At 38.3% G+C, this 20,836-nt stretch overlaps 1 protein-coding gene across 1 annotated transcript in view; it reads right to left on the bottom strand.

Annotated features, from left to right (window-relative positions):
- Positions 1-1,017: 1,017 nt before the first annotated feature.
- Positions 1,018-20,836, bottom strand: part of TMEM135 (transmembrane protein 135) — a 160,862-nt gene continuing 141,043 nt past the window's right edge. Inside the window, exons 7-15 of the mRNA XM_082278441.1 lie at positions 20,720-20,761; positions 19,249-19,395; positions 17,011-17,080; positions 11,590-11,757; positions 8,924-8,987; positions 8,170-8,246; positions 6,507-6,605; positions 4,952-5,019; positions 1,018-3,402 (exon numbers count right to left, since the gene is read on the bottom strand). Of these exons, the coding sequence (XP_082134567.1) occupies positions 3,270-3,402; positions 4,952-5,019; positions 6,507-6,605; positions 8,170-8,246; positions 8,924-8,987; positions 11,590-11,757; positions 17,011-17,080; positions 19,249-19,395; positions 20,720-20,761 (868 nt within the window). The 3' untranslated portion in view covers positions 1,018-3,269. The remainder of the gene's footprint in view (positions 3,403-4,951; positions 5,020-6,506; positions 6,606-8,169; positions 8,247-8,923; positions 8,988-11,589; positions 11,758-17,010; positions 17,081-19,248; positions 19,396-20,719; positions 20,762-20,836) is intronic.

Raw genomic sequence — 20,836 nt, 5'->3', positions numbered from 1 at the left:
CTTTCCCATGTCCTCAAACATAGGCAAAAGCACAGTGGCCTGGGGAAAAAGGAAGGGAAACTCACAAAGGGGAATGACTCAAAACCAGATGAGCAGAGGTGAGGGAGGGATGAAGAACTAGGCCATAGGCCATGCTTGTTTCTGGGAGCCACGGATGAGGCAGCAGCCTCCTGAGATGCCTGCAGGGAGCCAAACACTATTGCCTTGAGCAGACTCCCTAAGGATACCCAAACTTCTACTGCAGAACTGTGACATTTCAGGTTGACCCACCACTTCCCACCAACTCCTGAGCAAGCCTAACCCTGTATTCCTCTTTGCAAAACAAACTTCTGCAAGAAGTTTGGAGTCCTCAAAGAGACACCCATCCTACGATCAGAAACATGGGCAGGCAGAAAGCACTGGCCTTTCAGTCACATACAGCCCAGCTGCCTGGCCACGTGGCAGGCAGAGCTCAGGGTGTGCAGCTCTTCCCTGCCAGCAGATCCGGAGCTGTGCTTTGCTCTGTTTGAAAAAGGAGCAGTAACATCAACTCACGTTCCCCAATTACCCACAGAAGCACAGAGCTGAAGCTGCCAGCTGAACTGCTCCGGTGCCACCTCTTCACTGACATTGCACTAAGACTTCATTTTGCAATAAATTTAAATGCTCGGTCACATTCCCAGCATTCCTTCACCACCAAGAATCACTTCCAGGGCTAATGCCTGCAAACTGAAAGAGGATCCACTTAGATTAGATATAAGAAAGAAGTTTTTTATAAGGAGGGTGGTGAGGCGCTGGCACAGGTTGCCCAGAGAAGCCGTGGATGCCCCATCCCTGGAAGTGTTCAATGCCAGGCTGGATGGGGCTCTGAGGAAGCTCTGTCTAGTGGAAGGTGTCCCTGCCCATGGCAGGGAGGTTTGGAACTAGATGGCCTTTAAAAGGTCCCCATGATCCTATGACTCCATTTCACTTACAACTCCAGAGAGCTTATTAACAACCTGGCCAAAAAAGTCACTTTTTCAAGCAGCAACTGTTTATTATTGGGAAGAACATTAGGACTTTATTTTCTTTTTCTCTTACATATATTCAATTTGAATAAAAATAATTTAAAAATGTTTAACTTCTCTTTATATTACATGAAAATACCTTGAAACAAGAACTGTGAATTTTGGAAGCAAGAAACATAGACAAAACTGTTGGTTAGCTGCTGAGATGTAGTTCTTGGGTTTTTTTCCCCAAAAAACCCCTCAAATAGAGAAACAATCACAATTGTCATTCCAGTGGAGAAACTTATTCCATCTATAAAATATCTTTACGTTTGAGAATGATATATAGTTACAGTAGAAAGTATTCATAATACAGCGTGTGAGTTCTAATATACCACCTAAAATATATAACTTCTCAGAGTTTATAAGGTCAAATATTTTAGACCATATTCCAGTGGAAAAACACTACAAATCTCGTACAATCCTTTTAAAGTTCCTGTTGAATTAACTTTTATTTCCTTTTGAGGAATCTTAATATAATTCCAAGCAACAAAATATTGCATACAAACTAGCTTGCAGAACTTTATTCACACTAAATTGGACAACCAATGTTTAAAAGGATGAAGCACCTTTAGTAACAGTGACAAAACATCACTGTTAGTGTAGCTGATGAGGAAGCAGACTTTGAGCACAGATTGGTAAAATTTTCATGAGAATAAATCTAATAAAAATTCCTGTATATTCAGTATTAAGAAATTCAACTAATTGGAATTAAAATATGCTTATGGCTGGGGTAGGATTACAGTGTTATACGACAAAGAGTCTACTAATTAGTCCAATTCATATTATCTGATAAAGACTCCCAATAAAACACTGATTTCTTCTTTTTTTATTTTTAAAATACATGCAACCTACTGAAATTTCCCTGGCTTATCTCATCTCTTTACAGTTTTTTCTGTTGAATGTGAATATAGTTTATCTTTTCATTAACTTCTAGGGTAATGAGCATCATTCAGGATCACCTGAATGGGTTATAATTTAAAAAAGCCCTAAAAAGCAAAGAAAAAAAAAAGCAATTAGCATGTCAAGGTCCCACTTTAGAACACAAATCTGCAGAAATACGTACAGTAAAAATGAGATGGACTTTGTGTAGGTAGTTATTTGCATTGAGTACCATATCAAATTTAATGTAACTGTGCCAGTCGTGGGACTGATGGCCCAATGGAAAACCACTCTTCACCAATTACAAGGAGAAAAGACTATTAATATGATTGTCAAAACTCTTCTCTTGTAACAGCTTAACCTCAGGGGTCAGCTCTCCTCCAAAGAAATGCTTGAAACGCTGGCTGGTGCTGCAGCCTGACAAACAACCCGATGCCATCTAAGGCGACAATGTCAAACCTTTTCAAAAATAAACATTTTGCTTCAGTATATTTTAGTTGGGGAGGGGGATGGTGGGTGTTTGTTTTGCTTTGTTTTGTTTTGTTCTTGGCTTTTTTATTTTTGTAACTGTCTGCTGTTTCCAGCACCATCTCAGAGGCTGGAACGTTTCATTCCTTCCTCTGCCAGTTGTGTCCTTTTCCCCTTGGCAGATGCTGCCCACCACACCCGCCGCTCCTTGGCGCGCAGCAGCCACTGGTACCGCCTTCTTGTTTTCCTTGTCTGTTATCTGTGTCATCAGTGGAATTTACAGCTCTGGAATGTGATTTCTGAATCAGTATGCATTTTCTTTTCCTAAAGAATGCCTTATTTTGCAACCACAGCTGTATAAAAATACCCTAATTTTAACTAATGAGGAGGTGGTGGCTCTTTTGAGACAAATCAGTGACACAATTTAGAAAAACAGGGAGGCATTTTCACCAGACTGGAATATTCTTAAGATCAGGTAAAATTTTGGACCTAAACTGTGTCAATTGTCTTCCTTTCTAAATTAAGAATTACTTTTAGTTTTACCAAGAAATATTTTACTGGCATGAACTATGGAATTTTTGAAATTATGAAGCATATTTATGTTTTACTTCTCTTCTCTAAATATATTACTCATTTGTTTAATTCATTCAGGATTCTACCATACTGTCAACCAACTATAGTAATCCAGAAATGTTTTCTGCTTATGGAAGGGGCTTAATCACTAAGCCACACCTCTCTGCAAAGCTTCAGTATTTCTGATTGGTAAAAAGCATTTCTCATTGAAGTAATACTGAAGTGGAGCCCTAGCCCTCCTCCATATATACGACTGTCAAGTTAATTAACTTTTCAGGACAAAATGCTGATCACATTCAATGACGACCCACACTGTCGTGTTCAAGACAGCTCCAGAGGTAGCTCTGGTGGCACAACTGTGTATCTTGGGTCAAGCTTAGGTGTGAAATCCTTGAAGTTCTTAGATGCTTCAGTACCAAACACATCTAAAACTTTCCTGTTCATGAGAGCAAACCTGAAAAAGAAAAGACAAAAAAGCATGAATGCATGACACATTTACTTACAAAAAATAAAATTATTTCATGTCATGAAAGATTATCAAAATCTCTGAAGTACAGGCTTCAACCTGCACTGTTCAGAGTTTGAAAGTTTTTACCTCAGGCAATAAAGATTTTTAAAAAAATGCATTTGAAAAATGTGGCTAATAATGTTTGTGTAAGTATACTTCATATAATGCAACTTATGAAAAAGGGGAAGAGTCCCCTTCTACTTTTAATTCCACAAAAAAAAGGTCAAACCAAAATATACTACTGTTCCCTCTCATTCCAGCAGAGCAAACTGTGGCCCTGCCTGCCCAAGCCTGGATGTCAATTTTATGGGTGTTACACCCTATTTCCATTTTGTTGTTCCTCACAATTATAGACTGAAAAGTGTACAAAATGTCAAAAGAAATTGCCTTTATGGACAGTGACAAAATTACTATTACAGAGATTTGCTTCAGATAAAATAAATGAGCAGAACAGAGTTTCTCTTCCTCCCTCTCTTTCAACTAACGCAAGTTTAGGATTAGGACAAAATGAAAAAATGCAGCCCAAACTGGACATCTGCACTGACATCATTCCCTGTATCATGTTTGTATGGCCTCAGAGGTTGCCTGAGGACTGCCTCCAGGCATCCCAAGGAAAGCTTCCTGCTATATTGTGCAATGTATTCAATCACCTCATGTGTGTACTGTGCCATGGGGAGTGTACATTCAACATGCTCCTGGGACTGGCCTCTGATTTCACTTCTATTTTTACAGCCCGGAGAGCTCGTTGTTGCTACAGACGTTACCTTTTATAATCCTGTTCATAAACTGATCTGCATCAAGATTTGGATGCCTTGTTCCTGCCACACACTACACCAATGCAACAGTCTACACTTCACTAACCTGTATTTTTATAAGTCAGTTACAGCAAAATCTATTTTTAAAAGAAAGTTTTTTAGATTCCTGCAGCAAACAGAAGAAACATCCAGTAAGATATTACAGTGTATATTTATGATTATAATCAGTGAAAATTTTTCAGTAGCTTTCCATGAAAAAAAAATCCTTTCCCAACTGAAAGTTATAAAAAAGTACTGAAACTTTCAAGTATTCTTAAAAGATATTCTGACATTTCTATTAATGCTTTTAAATCCACAGTAATACCTGTTGTCAATCACTGTACATACTAAGTGATTCCTTCAACATGCATAGTTGTTTACTGGATTCTTCATGTTCCAATGGAATCTGAAAGCATCCCACCCTCCAAGTGAACTAAATAGGCTTCAAGTAAAACACTCATCTGCTAAATAGTCTTCACTAGAGTTAAGTCTGCTCCTGTCATTATACTAAACCCAGCAATGTCATTTCAGCAGCAAAGAACTTCAAGAGTACTGCAAACCGTTTGAAAAGCAGAGTAAATCCACAGGAAATTAGCCCTCATGTACTTCTAGGGCTCTGCTGTTGACAGTGAATGACACAGAAAGCTGAGTGTGATCAATGACAGTTTTAGACAAGCCATAACACACCCCCGAGTACATACCTGCCCTTTGTTAGTCGCAGAAGAAATTTCCAGTATGAAGGTCTCAGGTTCTGAACTTCCATGACAGCCTGCAAGGAGAGGATTTTGTCAGAGCCAGCTGACACTGTCAGGCAAAAGCTTCATCTGCTACATTAGGTTGCCAAAATTAGCAAAAAGATTGTTATGGAACTCATTTTTCCTGCCCTCTGCTGAATTCAGGGCTCTGTATGACCACCGCCAGCACAGACTGATATTCCCAGAATACTATCTTTTTACCAGTAGTGACAATTAACTTACATCTCATTGCAGCGAAAGCAACAACAATCATTACTCCTGTATACATGACTTTGGACTGGTGGATGCCAAATTTACCTGCTACTTTATCCCCTACCCACTCTGCATTTTGTGATCCACCATTTCTTGTAGTCGTATTTATAGTTCATGTTACATTATCTTAAATAATGTCATATAGCCAAAATCCATGTCTTCTCTGTATTTCATTACTTTTCTGGGTCACTAAGAAATATAGTGAATAACAAACACCTCAGCATAGATCCTTTTACTAATTTCTCCTTCCTTCTTCCTGCTAAACATAGCAATTTATTTCTAGCCTAAGATTCGTTTTCCAATTAGTTATTAAGTAACGAAAAAACCAATTCCTTCTTTTTTCATATGAACTCTATGTCTGTTAGTCTCACACAATTGCTCCTGACAGCAGTATTTTGGAGACCTTCAGGCACATCCCAAGCACTAATATATCAATTCACTTTGATACTAGACTTAGAGATATTCCCAAGAACATGGGAACAATGAGGAGGAGGAGTGTCTCTTAACTGTCCTGTTAAGCACAAGACAGCAGAAGATTGCTTTAGGGTCATTTTATATACTCTTTACTGGGGAGCACAAAAAATATACATAGTTATGGAGGTCCAGAGAACATGCAGTTCATGCAGAGATGTTTCAGCAGAAGGTCTAGAAATGGTGAGATGTAGTAGAATAGTAGAGCTATTTGGGTAGCACTGAAAAGTTGCTTTTCTAGCTGATGCAGATGATAAAAGAACTGAGGGTAAAGGCATGTAGCTGACTTGAGAAGTGCAAAGGATGGTAACTACAGCTTGTTTCAAATGTAACACTTCAGGGTTTTTACTACTTTTTTGCAGATTTTTTCAACTAGGCAACATTAATTCAAGTCAGCTGACAGTGAAAACTTTCAGTTGATTTAAAAAACCATAAAATATTGTATCATATTGTTTGCTTCCTTGAGAAACCGTCCTTTCACATGCTTATGGAAGTTCATACACTAATGTTCATCTTCTGGGTCAGTGCATTTTAAGATCCTTTCCAAAGAATTCAATGTTTGGTATATTCAGCTACAAGCACAGGAGAAAATGAGTCCTAGAAATGACCTTCCCACAGTGACACTCAAAACGAGGATGCAGGAGCCCCAGGAGGCAGGAGCAAGATGCTGTGAATCATTACATCTCACCATCTTTTCTATACAACTGTCTCCTGTGCTCCTCATTTCATTCAACATTTGATTTAAAGAACTTCATGTTCTGCTAGAGAATGTACTTACTGCCTGAAAGCATATCGACGTAGAAATGGCATAGATGATGCTGTCTGCATGAGGAAAATAGGGAACCTTCCCTGCTTCAATGCCTTTGAAGTATACAGTCTATAAAAATAAACAAAAAAAGCTGAATTCAACAAAATCGAAGTACCTTTTTACTTTTTGTTTTACCTTTTCAAAAAAGCATGTCGACATCATGATATATTTTTAATACACCCACAAATGTGACATTGGTTAAGATAGATTATAGAGGTTGTCCTAGATCAATCTAATAAGAGGCTGTTAATGCACAGAACAGGATTAGCAACAGCTTGGGTGTTACAGATCCTACAGATAAAAAAGGGAAAGTTTGCTCTGTTAAATTCTTCATTTTAAAAAAGCAAAAGAACAGTGCAATAACTATTCCAACAAAGTGAATATTCACTCTTCTTAAACAGCTTGAAATCACATACTTTACTTTCTGAGAAAACATGTACAGTTTATTTTCCTGAGCACAGCCTGACCTTGCAAAGCAGCACACGCCTCTTTGGTCAGTTACCCTTGGCTTGCGCAAGATGATAAAAGTAGTAAAAAAAAAAAAAAAAAAAAGAAAGAAAGAACACACAGCACTTTTCTTATTTCACTGTAGCCTTGATGTCTCAAAGTCCAGAGAAAACCATCAGCAATACAAGATAATATTGGTTTTTTACAACTGGTGCTTTAAAAGTCAATATGGGTAACACAGATTTGCCTTTATATGACCAATATGTGAACTGCCTTCAGAGCTTGGTCAAGGAGTAGGAACAGAGAGTATCTTCTCTTTTTATGTTTAATCTTACACATAACAAAAAAAAGTTCCTTCTTTTTATGTTCTTTAAAATGAATTCTGCTCTGGTAATGGAGGTGGATAAATATTGCTAGAGACCAAGCCTCTCAAGGTCTGCAGGAGAAATATGTGATTTGGGGATGATGCACAGTGAGAGAACATTATCAACTCATTCCAGTGGTGGTGTTGGGGAATTAACCAAGACTAAGTCTCAATTTTATGGAAAAATTACAGTAAGAAATCAAATGCTGGTTAGAAAGTATAATCAGCATACCCAAACTCTGTAACTATTTTTTTTTCCTAGGCTCCTAATTTTAACAAGTTCAGAGAAATAATTCAAGCCTGAAGAATAGCAATTAGAACAAAGTTCATTCCAAAGCTGGGAATTCAATAACAACTTCAGCTATAGACTAAAACCTAAGCTATTTTGAGTTATCTTAGACTGTTGAATGCCAAAATTAGGGAACAAAGGCAGGAAGTTAAGCTGTAGCTTTTGGCAATAAATCTGCAATTAAGGACTAAGTCTGATTTATGTTTCTGGCAGAACAGACATTCTTGGAACTTTCAGATTTAAAAAATCTGCAAAAACTACAAAGCAAAGGGTTGTCAGGAGATTAAAAAAATTCATGGAGAATATACATGAAGACCAGTGGATAGGGACATTTAAAATGAGTCAAAAAATAGAAAGTAAGAAAGATATGAGACCACATGGCAGCACTACCTCTTGGCACACATATACTGAAACACCATCACAACACAACTTTGTATTTTACTGCAATTGCCTGACAAAGCCTCTGAAGTTCATTCCTCTGCCTTGAAAAAATATATGAAATGAAGATCTCTGTTAGTAGGTTAATAACTTACCTCTACTAATTTGGACACCAGATACATAGAGATAGTTGTACTTTTGTAAAACATCATAGAAATTCCTGCTAGACACCCTGAAACAATTAGAAAAGAAAAGCATTGTTAAGGTTGTGATTTGCATTGTTAAGGTCACTGCTGTGGTGTGTCAGCCCAACAAACACTGCACAGGACTATTTATTTCTGTTGTCAGTTCAGTGATGCTCTTTTGCTGCCCATCCAAGTATGGATTATATCACTAAAGAGAGAATGTTTTAAAATGCTGAAACAAATCTGTACTTCAGTGCTCAGGAGCACAGTATCAAATTTCTGTTCTTTGTGGGATGAGAGACCTCTGCAGCTCCAACATGTGACAGATACACATGAGGGAAGGGCCTCACCACCACAAGAATTTCATGGCAAAAGGGTCTTTCTTTGGACCCACTGGAGCACAATGTGTATTCTGTCACATATGGAAGAGTCAGTATTTTCATCTCACATCTCTACAGCTGTAAATTAAAGGACAAGTTTATATTTGTGCACACAGTAATATATTCTCCTTGGAGATGACCATAAACTCCACATTTGACTGAATTTGCCTTACAATTTTAATTGCAACTCTTTCTTTGACACTACTTGAAACATCAGTTTAACACAACCTTGATGTACACAGTCCTATTTTCATCACAGAAGCCTGAAAAGGGAATGGGAGGACAGACAAGAGGAATACTTACAGAGTCCCAACACAGGCAACACAAACTTTTCATGGACTCACCAGCTACAAGTGCATGAAGTTCATCATCTAGGTTTCGGACCCAGCGCAGGAAGCAACTTGTACCCTGTGTAGGAGAACAGAATGCTGGCTTAGCCCTACTTATTTCTGGTAACACACAGACTGGAGGTATTCCTTATAAACTGGTAATATAGTGCACAGTAGGAATTAAGAGTATAGTGTGATAATACCCATAATCACAGAATCATAACATGGTTTGGGCTGGAAGAGACCTTAAAGATCATTTCATTCCATCTCCCCTGCCATGGGCAGGGACACCTTCCACTAGATCAGGTTGCTCAGAACCCCATCCAGCCTGGCCTTGAGCACTTCCAGGGATAACACATTCTTCTACTTGGTAAGGTTGTTACAATAAAGGCGATTTAATTGATACTTGAGGAGGCAAATTTCCCATTATAAGACTCTGTAAAGGGAAAGGTAAAATCACATTGTAATTTCTTAAGAGCTGTAGAAACTTTCATTACTGGGACATGTTATGTCTGATTAGGCAATCTTTACCACATCAAGAGACAGTAAATTACATCAACAAACCACAAGAAATCAACGCAACTAAAGAACGACCTTTTTAAAACACTGGTGATACTGAAATCCAGAGAGTTGGACACAGTACCCAAAACATTTCAGTGTTTTAATTTACAATTCACTGCTGCCATTTCTTTCAAAATTAGAGAGCAGATTAATCTAATTTGAATTCCAATCTAATACCAAAGCTAATCTTGAATTAATGTCATCCTCATTTGCTGTACCCGTCTAGACTCTTTCCCATGATAAAGGTTTTTTTCAACTACATACCAAACCTCCTGAGATTTTTTCATGAATCCAATAAATTCTGGAACTAGGAAAATACATTCATCTAAAAACATAGAACTGTATTTTGGATCCAAAATGCAACAAGCATTTCATTTTTTTTTGCCATGGCCCAATTTTTTTGAGTGACTAGAATCTTTGTTGCCCTACACGCCTATTTAAACTGGAAGAAAAATATAATGCAACCCAAATTTGTGTAAGTTATGAAATGCAAACAATAACATACAGTAGAATCATAGAATCAGAGGATCATTTAGCCTGGAAAGGACATTTAAGATTATCAAGTCCAACTGTTAAGCTGTCCACCAAGTCCACCACTAACCCACATCCCCAAGTGCCACATCCACACACCTTTTGAACACTCCCAGAGACGGCAATGCCACCACTTCCCTGGACATCCTGTACAGCGCTTGACAAGCCTTTCAGTGAAGGAAGATTTCCTACTATCCAATGTAAACCTCCCCTGGACAACTTGAGGCCATTTCCTCTTGTGCTGTCCCTTGTTACTCGGGAGAAGAGACCAACCCCCACCTGGCTGCACTCTCCTTTCAGGCAGTTGTAGAGAGTGATAAGGTCACCCTGAGCCTCCTTTTCTCCAGGATAAACACCCCCAGCTCCCTCAGCCACTCCTCATCAGATTTGTGCTCCAGACCCTTCCCCAGCTCCGTTGCCCTTCTCTGGACACGCTCCAGCCCCTCAATGGCCTTCTTGCAGTGAGGGGCCCAAAACTGAACACAAAACTGAACACAGGACTGGAGGTGTGGCCTCACCACTGCTGAGTGCATACTTAAAAAATAGTGAACAAAGGTCAGAATATGTCACCCTCATAAAATGAGTATCTACTGGACTAAATTGCACCTCTCAATTGGAGCTTTTAAACTCATCAAAATCTTTTTAGCTTTTGCAATTTAAATACTTTTCTTCTCTAAAGGCTCTTTTCTTACAGTTTGAGCAAAAATATTTTCAAGCAAACTCTGAACACCACATTTGCGCTTTGCTATCAAAAATTTTAGACTTTGTAACCTTACAAATTGTTTTCTCTCAATTTAATTACTAATCAGTGAAATGCTGTTTGCTTACATGGATGACTTCCTTCTTTTATTTTTCAGTAAATAATATTTACCTTCAATAATACAGCATGATCTTGAATTTGCAGAGCAAGTAAAGTGGCAGCTGAAAAATGCCATGCGATTAAGAATACAAAAGTGCAAAAGACACTTCAACACTGCACTGTGCAATGTATTCTGCACTGGGGCGTGTGCTTTGCCACAGTCTCTTTTGGCATAAATAAACATAATTTGATTAATTCCAACAACACTGTATGAATGTGTATTAGTTCACAATCTGTCATCTTATAACGGGGTAGATAGACTTCCAAGCAGACAGTGCAGTGTCTCCTCAGCTACACACTGTATGTTCTGCAGTCTCCTGCTATTTAGTGTCAAGTAAGAATTCCAGATATGTGAGCCAACAAGATCTGCCCATGGCTTCTCTCCGGCAACACAGACGCTACCGCAGTCACTACTTGTGCCTGCATTAAAATGCTTTTGTGTACCAGCAAATCCCTTTGAAATCTGAATTCATTTTCTCTGAAGTACTCTTTATCTCCTGATCTTGAAACCAAGCTGGTTTATTTGGAAATTATAGAAAAAACACACAGAATGGAAGAATAACTTTCTGTTTTCAATTTGATTACTGCAATAGTATAAAATTTGTCAGTGACATGCTGCAGCAAACAGTATCGGTACTATTAAGCAGCTTGACTTTTCAGCTCTTTGTGATATTCCGAAAAGTGAAATAAAAAAAACAGCATCTGTCTTTTCTGTATGCTATAAACTTACTTTGTATATACTGACAAAAGATCCCAGAAAAGCTCCAAGCTGGAAATTTTCCTTGTTGTAGAAAAGGGAAAATAGCCGTGATGGTTGTGTAAGCAGATGCCGGAAGGTGGAAGGAATCCGAAGGCAACACTGGATCAGGTAACCGATGCTAAACATTCTAATGAAGCCCTAGAGAAAAGAAAGAGAGATTTTGTGGTAAGAAACCACAAATTCTGAAAAAGAAAAAGCAAAAGCTTCTACAGGAGGACTTAATTTTGACATTGAATAGTTTAAAACCCACTCTGCAGGTAATACATAAAATGCATAAATGTATCCCCACCTTTAAACTCAAGACTTTTCTTTTTCCCAGTTACCCTATAAAATAGCAAAAGCAGTAAAACCACAGACAATTAAGTCTTCTTTAATTTCTATGAATTTCTGAAAGGTCTCAAGAGAGAGCCTTCTCTTCTACTCCAAAATTCTGTCCTTTGAAATAATCCTGAGGACTTCATTTCCAGGTTACTGACCAGCTTTTAACCACAAAGGGGTTTATAGAGGAAAGCACTGCAGTGGAAAAAAAAGAGCATTTCTACACTCAAATGCCTGCAGAAAACAGTAAGGAGGAATAAGTCCACCAAAAATAAATTTCAGAAAGTGTGAGAATTAGAAGTTAACCCTGGTGGCTTGGCACATCTCATGGACTTTGCCTCAGCCAAACATGAGGTTGTGGGATGCCTGGAGCAAGGGGAGGGCAAAACTGGAAGGAAGTTCATGTGCAGAGCTAATGAGAAAAGATAAAATGGGTTACAAATAATTTACTTACTATTCCACCTTGGATACAGACCTGGGTTTTTTTTAACATGACACAAAACCACACTGACTTGTTTTTCCAAATTATTCTCCCCAGTTTCTTCTAATTTCCTCCAATGTTTCCTATCATTATTCTTACCCTCAGGCTGAACTTTTCTAATAATTCTGAATAAATTTTACCCAGTTTTTGCTTGGAACATGCTTTATGTGAAAACTATCTCTGCACTCACCTGCAATTCAGGCAAGCACCTTATTCAGTTACAGTGACAGGGACACAATTCCAGTGACAAGGATATCTGGCAGAGGGTTTGACTGAGCAACCTTTCAGACTCAGAACTCAAACCATTTTTGCCTCCTCAAGAACTTCATAATGCATCATAAAGCTTGTAAAATTTTATTGTGGTTAAACATGCAGTAATAAACTCTTCCTGAATTCTGAAGCAATTACTCTTCCTGCTACTCAAGAAGTGGTTTATGAGAATCAAGTGAAAGAAAATAAGTCATCCAATGATCCAACAGCATCTCTTTGAATGAAAAATTTCCGTTCCTTCATGCCATCATAGAAAATAAAATAAAAGTCCTAAACCCAGCAGTTATGAGCAAAGCCCAAAACAAGAAACAACAGAACAGTGTGCTTGACGTTTTTATCCAGGAAAGGGGACTTCAGTGGGGTGAGGAAACATCTAAATTACAACTGGAAACACTCAAACACATCCCTGATTTTATTCCTATTAGTAGCCAAATTAGAAGTGCTGAACCAAAGGAGTGAGGTTTAGTGCTGATGTGTATGAAATATCAAGTATTGCACAAAATCTTTCTATTTAGCTCATTACTTCAACCAGGTGAAATCATATCACACCTACAGGTGTTTTTTCACAGTCACAGGAAGTATTATATCTTACAATCAATGTACACTATTGTAACTTTCATCTTCCATAAAAAGACCTCCAATGAGAATGGATACACAGTACGCAGCAGAGCATATGCAGGACACTGTAATAAACATAAGTGAGCAAAGAAAACTCTGCTAAGAGCCATTTTTCCACAGAGATTTTGAGTTGGAGCTCAGATCAGCCAGAAGTAGTAGCACAGTGTAATGATGTATCTCCAGAATTTGCTGAATAAACCTTTTTTCCTGCTTTTGAGAAACAAATTTCTTAATAACACATTCAAGATATTTGCTGTAACTCAAATTCAGAAAAGCACATGTGCACATATACAGAGTTCAGAAACATAGCAAAAACTCAGCCAACCTGTTGCAATGTATTAGGAATTAGTTAGGATAGTTAAAATCAATTAATTAAGGTATTTAGTATTTATTCTGGGTATAGTAGCCCATGTTCCTTCAAGAGACAGAACGTTGAGACTACAATCATTAGAAAATACTCTCAGAAAGTTGTGGATACCTCAATCCTGGAAGTGCTCAAGGTCAGGTTGGATGGGGCTCTGAGCAACCTGATTTGTGCAAGGTGTCCCTGCCCACAGCAGGGGGTTGGAACAAGATGGTCTTTAAGGTCCCTTCCAACCCAAACCATTCTATGATTCTGTGACCTTCTTTGAGGTCACTCTAGTCACCAGTAAATCTGGAGGGTTACCTGGTCCTGTCTGCAGCACCAGCAGAAAAAAACAGACAACTGGACTGCTACTGTTGGCTAATGGCTCCTCACTGTAAACAGGAGGAATCCAAAAGAGGAAAAATACTGTTCCACTGCTTCTGCCACAGCTCTTTTCAGAGATTTACAAGCATAAAGTATTTCAAGTATTTAAAGTCTGAAGGGAAGTCAATGAACTCAGGTGGTATGACACTACTGAATGTTACGTAAAAGCCATGATGATGTCAATGAGCTAATGTGCATTTAAATGTGAAGCAGGAGAAAAAGAGCACGCAAGGACAGTTAAAGCACAGATGTATTAATGAGAAGACCACTTGTTCAAGGGTAAGGGAAAAAAACACTGAATGGAAATTTTGGCAATGAGAAGCTCATCACACCATTATCAGATTTGAAAGCTCCGTTATGGATAAGGAATTGTAAAAACACGCTCAAATCATATCAGCTGGCAGTTGTTACTCATCAATTTCAGGAAGAGTCATAAAGAGAACTGAACTTAAAGAATTTTGGATCTTTAAAAATCAAAATACATAAAAATAAAAATTTTTCCTCATGTTTTAACTTTAAAAAAAGGTCGCAGAAGACAGGAAAGTAAAAGATCTGACTGCCACTTCAGCAATATCTCCCTCATTAGATTATTGCAGTCAAGAATAATTTATACCAAAATACTACAGAGGATGGGTCCAAGAATGAAATATATTTCAAATGCACAATTGTCTTCCCCAAAGAGAGAATAGCCTTAAATTTTTTTTTTTAAATTTGTTTCTGTCAGGTCAAGACTATTCAGCTCTATTATCAGCCAGGCTTTTTCTTCCCTCATTCCATTTACGGATATATATAGCACAAACAAAATGATGCTGAATAAACAAGTGAAGAGGATGAGTACTCATGAATATCCACCTTCCTCCCCAACCTCAGGTTCTTTTAATAACTCACATCTCCCCCATCACCTAAGAAAGGACAGAGAGAGAGAGTAGTGTGGGTCTAGGTTACTGTAATTTGCAAAACCCAAACCCTGCAATCAGATTTGGGTCTCTCGACTAGAGTAATTGAACAAGACTAACTCCTATTTCTTCATCACACTTCTGTTTTAAAATCTCTTTCAAGCTTATTACATCCCATTATGGTCAGATCATCTACCTCTACTTACAAAGTCTCACACACACAATCATTCTTCCAGCTTTTATGGGTTCTCCATGGAGAAGTAGAATTTCATGATGAGTACTCTTAACAGAAATCCCTACTTGGTTGGTCTAACTGTGCTTGTAAAATAATATGGCATTATGACAGTACTTATACATTTGAATGCTGAGCATGCAGCACAGGATACATAAGGATATTGTGTGGTATTAATAAAAAGCTCTGAAAGCAAGTCTGGACTAACTGTAGTTAAGAGCTAATTATAAAAATTGTAAAATATGCCTAAGTGATGACAGACAGCACTTCTACTATGTAAAAGTGCAGCAGACCAAAGTTATAGTGAAGTACCCATGAAAAAAACAGATGCACACCAGGAGATGCTGCCATCAGCAGAGATCTGGATGTGTAACATATCAAATCTGCATAAAATCACTTCAGCCTAACTTTAATATTTGTTCTGAATATAATATTCACTGCAATCTTGAACATTGATTCTGAAGGCCAGAGACTTGATATCTATGGGGAAAACACAGAGTACTCTGCAGACAAAGGCATCGGAATGTTTGCTCCTCAGAGGATGCTGACCTGACCAAACGTAAGCCCACTCAGGAGATGGGAGACATAGCAAGCCAGGAGCCACTGAACAGCAAACACACTGGGCAAGACACTGAAGCAGCACAGAGCAAATGGAAAGTCTGTGCTGCCACAGATGTTTTGCCTTGAAGAAAAGAGCACATGAATGAAACATAAAGTGGACAGTGGTAACAGGTTGTAAAAGTGTAATTTTAATCTGGGTCTATACATCTACGTATATGTCATACCTACAACACAGGTGACATATAAAAAGTGAAAAAACTATCTTGAGCTATTCATCAGTGTTCTACTGAGTATTCTCATTGCAATAAGCAGAACACTTAAGCACTATCGGCAATTCTATCAACTCTAGCACAACTTATACCTATGTTACACCACGGTATGCTGCTAATATACTGCAGGGCAAAAAACGTGTTAACACAAAAAAAATGATGTTGTTAGTAAACATGCATAAATAAATGTTGTGCTAGATCTCTTCTCATGCCAAAGTTAAGTGTGGCTTTTCTGGGATAATATTAACCATATATACAATTTTAATTCTAAAAATTTATTTTTGAAAGTAATATATATTAAAAGCATCTGAAGATACTCAAATCCATTTTTGCTGCTCCATATATAAAACCAGGTCAACTACTAAGGGATCGAGATCTTCTGGAGTCTTACCAACTCCCAAAACAGGCATAGCAGGTGGTACCACCTGTGCCAACCCAATGCCAGCCAACACAAATTTCTGCACAGTACTTCTCTGAAAAAAAATGTGCTGATCACATTAATAATGAAGGATGAATTATACCACCGGAGATAAACAGCTCTTCCTGGGCGTAGCAACTGTGACCAATCTCTCATTACCCTGAGCCCTTAAAATAAACGACTGGAGGAGTGCACCCAGTGCCCAGCAGCGACGTTCCAGAGCCGCGCAGCTGCACGGGAACCACGGCCGCCTGCCACAGCAGCACATTCCAGGTGCTTTATTTAGGGGGAGTCACAAGTGGTCTCAGCCGTGAAGTGCATCACATAGTTAAACAAGCTCCTTGCTTGCTAGTCCATTTTTTCCCACACATTTTATGTTACTCATTCACTACAGCTAATCTGAAAGACCAGAGAACTTTAACCCCACCACCGCCCCGTCCTAAATTGAGAAAATCTGTTTTCTGGCTTGTCACATTTTCAATAGAAGAGGAATGAGTAACAGGCTCATTTCTCACTTCCTAAGCATATGCTTTTCCTGCCTACAGAATTTTACCCCCTCTTTGCCAGAGTTTGTCAATCGAACTTTTTCTGCACTTACTTTAATACAGTATGAGATGCAATTATCTCCATAGTGTTTACAGCATCTATGCCTTGGGCCGTGTTTGCACCTGCAAAAAGCATAATGAAACACATATTAACTCGTAGCTGTTTTCAGTGTCAGCGACAGGAGACTTCATAAATTTTTCTTGCCTAAAAATACATAAAGTGCTATTTGCCCAGCACTCATTCTCCCCATTACCCACTGAAGGGCACTGTGAACTTTTATGATGCCATAAAAGGACAATAAAAACTAACAATACTTTAGTTGTACACCAAGAAAAAAGTGTCTGCACACTTATTTGGATCTAACCTCTTGCCATGCTACACATAAAATGCTAAATTAAAGAACAAATTTTCTGCTGTGGTCAACAAGGAGGAGTGATGTGACCTTCCCTGGTTTGTCTCTGCTCCATAGTTCTGGAAGGATATTTGAGCAAGCATCTGTTAACTGTGTCCTTTCATCTTTCACACCACTGTAAGGGTCACGGAAGGGCAATGCAGATCATACAAATGCACAGAAACACCCTGTGACACTTCTCTCAATTACAAGCCTCTCTCACTTTTGGGCTATTTCTTCTGCAGTGTAGATTTTTATGTAGCTCTTCCTTTGGACTGAGAATTTGACCTTGAGCATTTAAAAGAGACTGGCTTGGGATGGTGGGATGTGTGGGTTGTACAGTTTCTAGCCCTGCATTATGTAGAATTAAAATAAGTAATGTCATACCGGGCCCAAACATTATATTTTGCTATATCCAAGTATTTAAGCTTTAATGTAAACTAAATTACACAATTTATATACTATGTCAAATACCTTGGAAGTTTTGAATCGTGTACTCTAAAGTCTAATGGCCATAAATCATCTGTGAGGTCAGTTTATGTAGCAAAAATTGTAATGAGAATGTGCTCAGGTTACAGGCATTTAGACTCAATTATATTGAAAAGAACCATATGGAAGAGAAACGAGTGAGAGCATAAAAACTCCATATTGAAAGTTTTCAGAATGTCTGAGTTGGAAGTTTCAAAACCTTAAAGAAAAAATGTTCTTCTCCATCTTCAATCCTTGCATAACCAACAACAGAAGAGCTATGAACTATCTCTAGCAAACTGAATAACAGGTATTTAAGACAAAACAGGCATAAGTAATTCAGCTAAAAGAATTTGATTATGGCTGGAGCTGTCTTACCCTTGTAGGTCTTTTGCTGTCTAACAGAGTCATGACTGAAAAACCACTGACAACTTCCCTCACATTTTTCAACTAAAACCCACAGCAAATCACAGAAAGTCACCATGTGATGGCGATCACTTCATGTTTGTTCATCATCGGAGCAAGTAAAATAAGCCACTACTTTGAGAATACAATGTACTTGGAAGACTCTCTCCTGCCTGTCAGCAGGTAGAGATTTGGTCATAAAACTGCTCTTGAAGAGGTCAGTGGAAGTGAAGATTCAGTCATGTGAACCTACCCCTAATCCATTTTTTACTCTATCGTCCCTGTAAATGAATGACTCCTTGTGGTATCCAACATGCCTGAAGCAGACAAATCAGTCATAGCAGAAGTAAATCATCATCTGACCATATCAGACTGAAAAGATCACTGCTCTCACTTCTTTAAGTTCATACTAAAAGGCAAAGAATTGGATCCTGTAGACAGGGGGCACCTCCCTTGCCTAACTTCAGATGTCTAGACCTGACCTTGTGCAAGACAGTTTTTGACTCACTCTGCTTTGCAATTTCCTATCTCCCGACAGTGGAGGCAGCCCATGTGCCATCAATCCTATTTTTAGGTAGTTCTTCTTTATGCAATACAGAGATGTTGGTCCCCCAAAAGTCTATGTTACAGTCACTCATGGTGACAGAAGTAAGGTCTGCTGCTGTGCAATTTTTCTTCTTAACATTACCACTAGTTTCAGCAGAACTATGCCATGAACTGGTTCTGCTGAAAACTGCAGAAAAGGTAACCACCATCCTGCACTCACCATGGACTGAATTTACTCCCCTTGTTAGACAACTGCATGTTGCAAGTCATACCTATGACATACAGGTCTTAAGTTTTGCTTTCACTAGAGCTCATAATTTGCCACTATTAACTACCTAGTAAAAATGAAATAGAAAACCACTGAAATGCAAGGCAGAAGTATTATAAAACATTGTCAAATACAACATAACAGACATTAAAGTGCTCTATGCAACAATGATTCATTTTGGTTTGGTTTTGTTTTGGGGTTTTTTTACTCACACTTTGTCCATGAGCTTTTTTGTTAGCGCCAGTATGTTCATTGGCTGCGATACTTTTTCACTATGCTTGATTTTTCTATCTGTTTTTGAAAATGCTGCTTCAGGTGAAAAAGAATGGGTGGGAATTTCTTCTTTCCCTACAATGAACCTGAAAGAAAAAAGCAAAACAGAACAAACCAATTATATAAACAAATACATGAACCTGAAAGAAAAAAGCAAAACAGAACAAACCAATTACATAAATAAACAAATACATGAAGCCCTGTATAAGCCTCTAAGTCTTAGACCAGTTTAATTTTTATAGACTCCCAGGTCTGTAAAAACCCATCTTATACAGCTACCAAACCTCGTACTTCTTCAGAGAGGATCACTCCACTGACATATATTTAAAGATATATTTCAGCTAGAGGATACAATTGATGCCAGGAATTTTTTAAAACTAAAAAGAAAAACATTAATAGGGAAGTCCATCTCTCAGACAAGGGAAGAACACTAAATAAGAATACAAAAAGGCACTTGAAATATCTCAATTATCTCCAGCAAAATGGGGTCACGTAAAGGTTGATAATTACTACAATATTTTTATAAAATATCTATTTTGCAGAACCTCCAAAATGTTTTTGCTCCCACTGAAAGCAACAGCTTTGTTTTGCTTGGCCTCATCTTCAGCCTTCTTTCTTCACCAAGTTGATATTGTCAATATATTGGCTCATCTTAGGTGTAGAATTACTGTGTATCAAGGGCAAGGGAGGACACAATGGCAAGATGTTTCCTAACACTATGCACTATAATCCAAGTTACACTGTACCATGGCAGTCTTGCTGTGGGTAATGAAGGTATAAAAACTTTGTCACTCTGCAATGTAGCAAATAACCTCCAGATAAAAACACAGCAGCCATTTGCTTCCAGGAAAACATGGGTTATCATGAATCCCAGTTTTAGAAACTTTTTTTTTTTCAAGTTTTAGAAGGACAGGAGATTTGCACTCCTTCAAACACATGCAATCATATGTCTGAGTTTCCTTGAACAACAGTCCCAAATACAAAGGGATTTCTCTCTTTCTAGCATACAAGAGGAAACTGCCTCAAGTTGCACCAGAGGAAGTTTAGATTGGATATTAGAAAGATTGCTTCACTGAAATGATTGTCAGGCATTGGAACAGGCTGCCCAGGAAGTGGTGGTCACCGTTCCTGAAGGTATTGAAAAGACATGTAGATGTGGCATGTGGGGACATGGTTTAGTGGTGGACCTGGTAGTGTTGGGTTAAAGGTTGGACTGGATGACATTAGACGTCTTTTCCAACCCAAAGGATTCTATGATTATGCCTTCTTCAAAATATGTTGTATACCTGAAAGTTGGAAAAATTTTAGAGCAGCATGATATTTCTTAGGAATACTCTTCTTACAATGCAGCTGCCCCTGTGCATGATTCCTCAAAATCTTGTCTTACATAGTCACAGAAACTTTACTTACTTTAGTGCAGAGTATGTAAACCCTTTCAAGCCATCTTTGCACCTGAAAGATAAAACCAACAGATTTCTCTATAATGGCTGTTTGCAATATAAAGTTTTACAGATTAAATATCACATA

This window comes from Coloeus monedula (genome assembly GCF_965178545.1).
Source record: "Coloeus monedula genome assembly, chromosome: 3".
NCBI lineage: Eukaryota > Metazoa > Chordata > Aves > Passeriformes > Corvidae > Coloeus > Coloeus monedula.
This window is presented reverse-complemented; position numbering and strand designations above follow the sequence as displayed.